The sequence below is a fragment of the Peromyscus maniculatus genome, chromosome X (genome assembly GCF_049852395.1).
Source record: "Peromyscus maniculatus bairdii isolate BWxNUB_F1_BW_parent chromosome X, HU_Pman_BW_mat_3.1, whole genome shotgun sequence".
Taxonomy (NCBI): domain Eukaryota; kingdom Metazoa; phylum Chordata; class Mammalia; order Rodentia; family Cricetidae; genus Peromyscus; species Peromyscus maniculatus.
The window spans coordinates 116,333,228-116,344,386 of record NC_134875.1 but is presented as its reverse complement, the minus strand read 5'-3'; the positions used below and the strand labels follow the sequence as shown (position 1 = coordinate 116,344,386).

At 39.5% G+C, this 11,159-nt stretch overlaps 1 protein-coding gene across 2 annotated transcripts in view; it reads right to left on the bottom strand.

The window, feature by feature from the left end:
- Window positions 1-741: 741 nt before the first annotated feature.
- The window catches only part of Cltrn (collectrin, amino acid transport regulator), a 28,872-nt gene continuing 18,454 nt past the window's right edge, over window positions 742-11,159 (bottom strand). For both annotated transcript variants that reach the window (XM_006973208.4, XM_076562987.1), the window contains 2 exons: window positions 10,748-10,939; window positions 742-949 (listed from right to left, as the gene is read on the bottom strand). In XM_006973208.4, the coding sequence (XP_006973270.1) occupies window positions 793-949; window positions 10,748-10,939 (349 nt within the window). In that variant the 3' untranslated portion in view covers window positions 742-792. The remainder of the gene's footprint in view (window positions 950-10,747; window positions 10,940-11,159) is intronic.

Sequence of the window (11,159 nt, the reverse complement as noted above, 5' to 3'; positions counted from 1 at the left end):
TACAAAGTGAGTTCCAGGATAGCTAGAATTATTACACAGAGAAACCCTGTCTCAAAAATAAAACAAACACAAAACCAAACCAAAACAAACAAACAAAAAGGATGTACACAAATAAAACCAACATATATTTCCAGGGCTGTAGATCCAATTAACTATAACTAATAAAGTTAGACTCACTATGTTCCATGGTGTGAAAACAAGTCTCAAAGCAGAATCAGTCACATAACCAAAATGAGATGCTCAGTGCTTTATTAAATTAGCATAGATAGGACTTGTACAAATTGCAAATAGTCAACAACAAATAGATCTGCTTGCCCTACTAAAAACTGATATGCAGAAAATATACAAGCAGCTGTTGGTGGGAGAACAGAATAAATTCAATTTTTATCCATTCCGTGTTTACTTTTTCTCACTTCATCATATGCAGAGTAATATAAACAATATTCCAAAAAGACCCATTTTCAATTATTTCTATGCTGTTATTATATTAGAGCTATTCTCCACCGGAAAAACTGATTTTTTCTTAGGTCTTCAAACTGTGAAATGTATTTATAGCCCTGACTTTATTTTTAGAAATGCTCAAATCACTAACTGCAAACATATATGACTACACTTTCACACTCAGTTATCAGGGAAAAGTTCTAGAATATTTTGAGAACTCAACACGTTATGATATAAGTGGTCTTTGTGGGTATAATTCGTTGTCTACCATATTCAAGCATATTGAAAATTTCTTACAAAAAAAAAAAAAGAGTGGTGAAACCAAATAAGTGTGCCAAGCAACTATCACTCTCAGAGAGGTGTGAGGCGCTCATCCTCTGTCGAGAAGCCATCATTAATGTGCCCTTCCTTTGTGTCCAAGGGATCACAGGGGATGCCGTTTTCAATTGTAATTATGTTTTCACACTTGTCTTCTGCATCATCCACTCCAGGCGGTCCTTTGTTTTTCCTAAAAGCACATAAAAAAGTGAGTGGGATCTAAGATGAGAAAGCTTTGGCTGAATATGGTCTTGTTTACAAACGTGAGAACAGAAAGGAGCACAGGAAACTAAGAATGCTGAAATAATTGAGGGTGTGCACTTTCGAGGACCATGACAGTTGATAAAGTGAAAAGACTACCAAGATAAGAACTCTGCATTAATGATATAAACATACTAATTAGAACAAGTTTTCTTATTTAAAACACTAGAATAAATTTATAGAAAAAGGTATATTCATGTATGTATACACATATGAATTCGTTTTCACATAACTTCATACAGACAAGTTGCACAAAGGAACATGAAGAAATATATGGTGCATTGGCAAGTTTTAAAAAATTAGCTCTGAGCAAACTCTGTAACAAATGGAATTTTAAGCAGCAATAAATTCCTCTCGTGGAATTTGACAGAGTAATGTTTCATAAATGCTGAGTGAAACTCAAATTAATGCCATATCAGAACACCAATTCACATAACTTCGAAGAAAAAAAATTGCTACAAACTAACTGGCTTTACTCATTACCAAACAGTTGTGTTAGTTGGTAAGTCAGGGTTTGGAATTCATGAAACACTTTGCTAATTACATTAGAGCTCACATCTGCAACTCCATGTCATTCCAATTCTGCATGACAGAGTTAAGTGTTGGATTTTCTGGTGTTCTGATATTCCCAATTCAGATCCTTAATCTTCAGCATATGGAAAGCTGTAACACTGGAGGCTTGAGATACTGCTCAACAGTTAAGAGAACTTCTGCTCTTGCAGAGGAGCTGGGTTGGGTTCCCAGCACCCACATGGCAGTTCACAACAACCTATAGCTCCAGTTCTACGGAATCTGATGCCCTCTTTTTGCTCCCATGAGCACCAGGTATGCACACACAATACGCATGCATATATGCAGGCAAAAAACACTCACACACATAAGATAAAAATGAAAACGTTTTTTAGAATAAGAAGACGCTATAATAAGTTTTTCCTGTAGTTTGTGAAAGATTAAGACTAGCTACTTGTGCTAGTGGGAAGAGAAGTCGGTGCCTCCAGGTTGCCTGGGAGTAGGGTTCTTCGAGGCTTTTCTCATGTTGGGGTTGGTACACCAATCTTGGAGGCATCATGAAGGCATGATGTGAGTGGCTTGAGACACCGGTTTTGCCAGCAGGATTCTCTTGTAGCAGGAATCTGTTGACCTTCCAAGAGTCAGATCTAAAGCGATCACCTGGCTAGGATGTTGAAAAGTGCTGTGATTATCATGAGGGACTCCCCACAATGGTGAGAAAAACTCTGGTGAGTCTATGACGGACGAGGAGGTGGTGAAGATTCCTTGATGATGATCAAGATGGGATTTCTTGAAAAGAAACTTAAATGTGCTTTAAGGAATATTAGGTACACAAAAGGGGGAAGAAGAGAAAGCTCTTCTTTACAGAAGAATTCTAGCTAACAAAGAAAGGGTAATGGAAAGCCATCACTGCAATAATAATCGATTATGCTGAGGCTCATCAGTGGAAACTAAACAGTTAATTAAGTGATGATTGGATACACATGGTCTCAAAAATCCTCATAATCAATGTATGAGATACAAAAGACACTTGTATTTTGCCAAAGGTTAAGTCTGTTGAACACTACCCATAGTTAGACAAACTGACAAATGCCTTCAGATGAATACTGAGAAGATCCAAAATGTTGTTTTTTTGGATTCTATGCCCCCTAAATTTTTCCATCTGAAACTCAAAATCAGAAAAACACAAATTTAAAGATATTTTATAAAAACAATTGTCATGGACTCACTCAAAGGTAGGCATTGAACTCGGGATAGACAGATCATCCCTGTATCCATCCAATGTAGAACAATAAGTAGATGGATGGATAGCAAAGTATTGGATGGTGGATGGATGGATGGATGGATGGATAATTGAACAAACAAATGGACGAGTAGATGCACAAACTAACATTGCAGGCAAAGTTATGCAAATATTAATCCAATGTAGATGTTGAATGGAATCTGTAGTAAGTAGAAGGAAGGGAGGGAGGGAAGTAAGAAGAAAAAGAGAGGAAAGGAGGGAGAACACACACGAATCTCTTGTATTTTCTTTTAGTAGATGGAGAAAATACTCATATTCCTACCTTAGGAATTAGGAGTTAATACCAATTTTGCCAGTTTTTGCTGATGACTGATTAATAATTTTAAATAGTTGACATTCATAATGAAAAATAAAGTATCATTCTAATTCTGTAGACCCCAGGGTCATCATTTGACAGTATTTTGCCATTGTATATGCTATTATCAAATGGCCAAAGTAATCCGCTAGGCAACTGCTAAGTAAGAATCATTGGATTGTAAACATTAACTCATACAACTTCTGGCTTAATGGTGGGCTGGAATTTTGGAGTTATCTTCACAGATAGGCTGTTGTGTGGTCCCATCCTTAAGGTGAAGATACATCACTGGCCATTCCAAATCTCAACAGTCAGCACAGACTGGGGTACATGAGACTTTCGTATGATGAGAGGATCCTCCCACCAGGTTAATTTACCCACTGAAATACCTAAAACATTTTAACACTTCCTTCTGTAGACAGGGGTGCCATCATTTTCTATGTCCTCCAAAAAGTAAAAGTAACTGGCATCTGTAATGGTGGATCCCATCACTTCCTTTCACAGTATCCAACATTTGCTAACAACTACGACTTGTGTTGGAAGACAGTCCTTCACCTAAAAGAAAGGATTCAACAACAGGAGAAAATTCCAGATTCACCCATCCTCCCTCTCTTCACTTTTAATGCTTTATAAAAGAGCGAAGTGATTTTTCATAGGGTTTCATAGAAATCCTACCAGGAAATGTATATTTATAAATGACTCCCAAAAACTGTGTCACTTGGGCCAGCAAGATGGCTCAGTGGGTAAAAGCGCTTGCTGTGCACTTCTAATGGCCTGAGTGTGATCCCTGAAACCTACAGTAGAAGGAGAAGATTGACTCGGGAAAGTTGCCCTCTGGCCTTCACACATATACTGTGGTCTGCACACGCTTGCACGAACACACACACACACACACACACACACACACACACACACACACGTGTGCACACACACACATACAAATAATAAATAAATAAAATGTTGTTAGTCCAAATCCCCCTAAAATTATTCTTTGGGTTTGGGGTGAATAACAACTTTCTACAACACTAAAATTTAAACAGTCAAAGTTTACCCTGAATTATATGAGTCCATATGACAAAAATCTTGCCAGTATGGTGGTTCACATCATTAAATATCAGTACTCAGGAGGCAGAGACATATGATATCTATGAATTCAAGGCCAGCCTGGACTACATTATGAGGCTGAGGTCAACCTGGGACACATAGTAAGTCTTTGTCTCAAAACAAAAAAAAATCTTGGTAGATTTTTGTAATATGGGAGAGGGGGGAGAGGGAGAGAGAGGAGAGAGAGAGAGAGAGAGAGAGAGAGAGAGAGAGAGAGAGAGAGAGAGAGAGAGAGAGAGAGAGAGAAATACAAACATATACACACATAAGTATATATAAACATATTGGAATATGCAATGCAAAGGTAGCCTGAGAAACAATGGCCAGTGTCTACTAGACAATTTCTTCTGTAAAATATAGTTTTGTAGGGTCAGAAGAATAATGACAGAGAATCAAACATGTGCAGATCAATGTAAGGAATCTGGCCTCCCCTATTCCAACCCCAAAGGCAGAATAAGCCACCAGGCATCACAGTGAATGGGGAAGAAGTCAAAGAAAGATACAAACGGAAGGTGAGTTTCTCTTCTTTCAAAGAAGAATCATTTCCCACCCAGAAAGAACCAGAGGGAAACCCTTATGGAAACCTATCTGAGCTGTGTTGGAGACAGTCAGGTACATCTTGTTTAGTGTGACCTTAGGTCCAGTTGTTCAGAGTCTTGGTGCTGCTGGGCTTCATAAACTGCGGTGTCAGGAACTTGCTACTTGGTAGACATGATAAGCAGCTCAAAGGTTATCTGACCATTTTACAGCACTCTGTCACATTTCATAGTGTGTGCCATAATAAACTGATTCAGCACCCATGAGTTGCTCTTACTAAAGATAATAAAACTTAACTGTCTTTCTGGATTATTCTGATTTGATGTTTTGCTAAAAACGTGAGTTCTTTTCCCCGGAAAATAGAATTGAATATTAGTGACTTCCCCTGCCCCTGCAACATCAGATGATCCTTGAAAGGTATTAGAAAAAAACTATGATAAAACCACCTTCTAGGAGCTTTGAGAGTGGTTATCCCCTATAAATTCAGGGAGAAGAGGATCAAAAAAAAGATGACACAAGAACTCTTAGGAGGCCCTCAAGGCTACAATGTGTCACAGACCAGAATATGCTCTGTTCTGAGATAGAGAAGTAAAAGCCAGAAAGAGTATTCATGGCCCTCTTCAAACAAAATAGGGCCCAAGAGCTGAGTCCCAAGAATGGCCAGGAAAACAGCAAAAGATAGACTAAATACACTTTTAAACAGGACAGATCTAATTATTGGCATACCTAGTGATCCATCTAAATAATGTCTCAGGGAAATGTCATTGTTACTGGGGTGACTTAGTGGATATTGCAGTATGGTGAGGTCAACAGGCTTTGGGATTAAGCTTCTCTGGCAACTTTCTAATCATGTGCACAGTAGGCAAGTTCTTTAGTATTAGTCAACACCAGGAATAATAATGGTGCTAAGAATCTCCTTCATGGCATGAGTCACACTAGATACCTTCTATGCAGGATTTTATTTAATTCTTACTACAACCTAGTACAGATTTTCTTATTATTCTTGTTTTTTAGATGATGAGAACTGGGTTTCGAATGTATGTACTACCTTTTCTTTTAGAATGGAACATGATCCATGAAAGGAGCTGGTGGAGAACTCTATTTTAGATGCACTGGGCTCTATCCAAAACTCACTAATTACTACTGCACGTGTATTTTTTATTTCTTTATTGATCAGTCATTCTATGATAGGAGCTTTCGTACACATCACAGAAGACACGAACACAGATAATACAGATGGGCCCTGCCTACAAGGCAATTATTGTCTTGTTCTTATTAATGCAGCAAGGCCAAGGACTTAAGACAGAACCCTAGCTAATGTTCACACCCAAGCAGAGTCATTACTAAAGTTGCTTGGTTTGTTTCTAGTTACTCTTCTTTTCCTGTAAGCTCAGTAGCAAATCAGGGTGTATTTGGATTTCTATAAATCCTCCTTCTTGTAAAAAGCTGTAATCTTCTCAATAGTTTCAGATATTACCATTTCACTTTCAAGCTGGGCTTTGGTGGTGCACACTTTTAATCCTAACAGAGGCAGGCAGATCTCTGTGAGTCCAAGGCCAGCCTGCTCTACAGAGTGAGTTCCAGGACAGCCAGAGCTACATCGTGAAACCCTGTCTCAAATAAATAAATAGATAGATAGATAAATTAATTAATAAATAATGATAAATAATAAATAAATAAACAAAAATTTCATATTCTTATCAATTGTATTACAAATAAATGTGTAAATAAATGAGAAATTTCCATGCAAATTGTTTTCCCTTGCTGTGTTTAGAAATGTACATATCTAAGAGGGCCTCAGAAGGCCCCACTCCCTCCCGGAGGATTTGCACACAGTTGTAGCTATTGTACACATCGTACACAATGGTGTAGCCATTGGTGAGTTGCTGGTGCTCCTGTAAAGAACCCATCACCCATACTCCTCTAAGCAACCCCAGTGAAACTCATTGGGTTATCATCCCCCACACAAAAAGGACATCAAAGTCAAGGGGGAACTAGTTGTAAGATATTAGGTCCTTATTTTAGGTGGAAATTAGGTAACTTGATCAAGTTTACATACGTAAGTGACACAGCTAGTATAGTTTACCTAGTTTGAACTCTAGCCCACCCAACCCAGCAGTACTGAGTGGTCAGCATAATGCTGTCATTAACAAAACTAACAGAAAGATTAAAGCCTTGCTTGAGACATTTCCTCAATAGTAAGTCCAAGTATGCATCCATCTTGGATGACTTTAGCATGCCTCTCCATGGAAGCAGAACAGGAGCATAAATGACCACATCGTCCCTTCAGGTCTTCTCAGTTTATGATTTTAGAACACAACTGAGTTCATTACTATTTAACATGCATGGGTTTATTAAACATTTAAAAAAAGCTTTTACTACATTTTAGTGTGGGGGGGTGTGGGGGGGCGTGGGTGTGGGTGCGCGCCATGGCATGAGTGTGGAGGTCAGAAGACAACTTGCAGGAGTCTGTTCTCTTCTTTTGCCATGTGGGTCCCAGGGATCAAACTCAGGACATTTAGCTTTACCTGCTCAGTCTTCTCTGCTGGCCCAAGCTGAATATTTCATTAGCTTTCTTCCTCAAGGCTGCAAAAAACAAGCCCTGCCTTTTCTATGATTAGAACAAGTTTTCAGATCAGACACGGTCATCCATACCTGTAACCTCAGTTTATGGGAGGTAAAAACAGGATGATCAGTTCGAGGTCATCCTCTGCTATATTAATTCCAGACCAGCTTGGGCTACATGAGAGCCTGCCTCAAGAAAATGGACAGGCTTTCCCCACTTCAAACCATACCCTTTCCTCATCTTTGAAGCAATATTTCGCCAGAGAAAAATCATCCCAGGTAGTATCAAACACATAAACAGTTTCCCCCTAGGAGGTCATCATAATTGTTCTGCCTGTATCTGACAATTGTTGATGCTTTCCAGGTTTACACAAAAGATTTGTCCATTTTTCCAGTTGGGATGTGAAGTGTATTTGTGAAGGCAGAGTTGTAACAACAGCTCACTTTTCCCAGGCAACAGATTATGATGCTACGCAGCCAATTATTATATTACTGCAGAATCTGTTTGGAAGGAAATAGCTGATCCCATCACAAACTAGCTGAAAGACAAGCAAATGGCAAGATAATAAAATAATAGTAACAGCTAACACTTGCTGATCACTCGATGTATGCCAGGTACCACTTTGAGCACTCTCCTGTACTAAAGTCTTTTATCCTATCAAGTTAATTATTTCCAGCACACTTAGCTTATCGGTCGAGAAAAGGTAGCTACATGCAGCCAGCAAAAGTATACTTAACCAGAATGACTCTGGAACCACAAAGCCATATTCTCCTCCCAAACTCAGTTTCTCTGCCTCCTTGTTTGTACTTGCACACAGATAATGGGTTCGCTGTGAGAGCATAATCTAAGGGATCAATACTTTGAACCTAAGCAGTTTATCTCCTGAATCCATTCTTTTAACTCTTATGTTATATCCTCCTAGTAAGGAAATTGAGAACCAAGCAAATGACGTCAATTTGCAAAGGTTTCAAATCATTTGGTACCACAGAAGTAAACCATCTCAGAACGAACACAAAACTATAAAGTACTAAATATCAATTCTCAAATACTGCAAGAGAATGCGTCTTGATACCCAAAAACAAATGCCCCATAGTAAGGAAGTTGGCATTTCATGTCATGATCACCCAGAAAAATCAAGCAAGTACCACTTGATTCTAATCTTTGGGCACTGTTTAAAGCATAGACATACATAACATTTGTACCATAGTGTTTCTTTTATCATTTGTGGGGGAAATGGAAATATTTGAAACTGAAAATGCTTCTGTTAGTAACTATAGGGAACCACAAAGGAAAAGTAGTAAATGTGGGGAGAGGCATTTTATTCAACACATACTTGATCAAATACACCCTACACGTCCCAGCTGTCTATCAATCCTTTCGAAAACCTGTCATTTTAGAATGGATGTCCCCACGAGGGCCACTTCACAGAATTTTTGTCTCTGTATTAGAAAGGAAGGACTAGACAGGTTTTGACAGGTTTAGTGAAGAATTGAGGTTGGGGGCTGGAGAGATATCTCAGCTTTTAAGAACGTGTACTGCTTGAACAGGGGACTAGAATTTGATCCCCAGCACCGCATCAGGTGGTTCACAACCACTTATAACCCCAGCTTCAGGGGGAGCTAACATCTCTGGACTCTTCAGGCTTCTGCACTCTTGAGTGCGCGCGCACACACACACATACACACACACACACACACACACACACGCGCGCGCGCATGCATAATTTACAATCATAAAAATATTTTTAAGTCGAGGAAGTTCCATCTTCCTCTCTGAATTAGAGATACTTATAACCAAAAATACATTTTCCTTTCATCATGCTGAGAAATTCCACAGCCTTTCCTTGATGCTACATCAGTAACTGTCACTGATCTGAAATTCTGTTTTGAAGCAATATCCATAACTTAGACACTATAGCTTGTCTTACTGAATGCAAGAAAATGAACTCAAGAAGTGGGACCCTATATGTAAGCTGGTAAATTGAACATTTGAAAATTAATAAATTAGAACAACCTGGACGATATCAAAATGTATCTCCTTCAAATACTCTAATTTAGTGACTATGAGTCAGTCACAGAAACTGTACTTTAAGCAAATGTTCCAAGTCATTCTGATTCAGGGAGTTGGTTCAAAAGCCACAAGCAGCAGGATTCTTTACAAAAACACACACAAGGGTCCCATATCCGTTAGTAGAAGAGAAGGCTGGTACCGCCAGAACATCTGGAACAGGAGTTTGGACTACAGGCCCTGGGCCAACAAAGGTAGGGAGTCCTTGAAACATCTGTGCAACTATGGGCATTTGCACTCGGATTACTACCAAACGGTGAACTCTGCCTACCCAAAAATAGTGCTTTTCTCTGTGTACCCAGCTTACAGATTTACATCACAGAATTTCACACTGCCAGGAGTCATCTGAAAGGATAAGCTCATTTAAGGATTTGCCTTTATCAGGTTTGCCTGTGGATAGTCATGTCTGCGACAACTGTTTTGATGATGAATTCATGTGGGAAGGCTCAGCACACTCTGGTCAGCACCATTCCTCAGGCAGGTGGTTCTGGGCTGTATAAGAAAGATAGGTGCTGGGCAGTGGTGACGCACGCCTTTAATCCCAGCACTCAGGAGGCAGAGGCAGGCGGATCTCTGCGATTTTGAAGCCAGCCTGGTCTACAGAGTGAATTCTAGGACAGCCAAGGCTACACAAACAAACCCTGACTCAGAAAAAAAAAAGCGAGCTAAGCATGAGCCTTTGAAATAGACAGAGTGTGAGCCAGCAAGCAACATTCCTCCGTGGTTCCTGCCTGTGTGTTTCTGCCCTGACTTCTTTCAATGATGGACTATAATCTGAAAGAAGAAATAAACCCTTTCCTCCTTGCTTTTGGTCAGTGTTCTGTCATTAGCAACAGAAAGGAAACTAGAACACAGATATTAAACTCAAGTCTGGATACAAGACAGTCAGTCATACAGCACACAGTAGAGGAAAACCAGTGGGGTGGCTTATTGGGTAAAGGCGCTTGTTATGCAAGCCTGGTGACCTGAGTTTGATCCCTGAGGCCCATGTATAGGGGTAAGGGGAAAAGTGACTGCATAAAGTTGTCCTCTCTGGCACACACACACACACACACACACACACACACACACACACACACACAGAGAGAGAGAGAGAGAGAGAGAGAGAGAGAGAGAGAGAGAGAGAGAGAGAGTCATACACAAATATCCAATAGTACAGAGGATAGAATGGAATAAAGGAAGGAGTCTCATTAAATAAGAGACATTAGCATCTAAAAACATCAAAAGATAAACATTATGATAGCTCTTTTGTAAGTGATGACTTTGTAAGTTTTAGACATTACTTTACAACAGTCATAAGGAAACACATAAATAGTCCTCGAAGCGCTCCCTCTAAACATCGTACCTTTGTCGCCGTATTCCTGAGAGGACCAGTAGTGCGATTGCCACTATGACAATGCAGAATATCACACCAAATACAATAATCCAGACGGGCACCGACGGATCCGTGGGGGGTGCAAGAGTGGAGGGGATTTTTAAAAATTCCAGAGTATGATCATCCAAAAAGAAGGCGCTATTGATCCGGTTCCTATTCATTCTAAAAGGCAACGATAATTTGAAAGAACAAATGAGGTAAGAGAGAAATAAAAAACATTAGAAACAAAGTGCAGGCCCATCTCTCCACTGATATAAATCATGACCTTGGAGCTCTGCCCCCCTCCTCAAGTTTACTTCTTAAGAGATATCACCTAGATTTGAATGAATAACAGAACTCTATTTAAGGTGGTTTACATAAATACCAGACATTTCTTTAAATT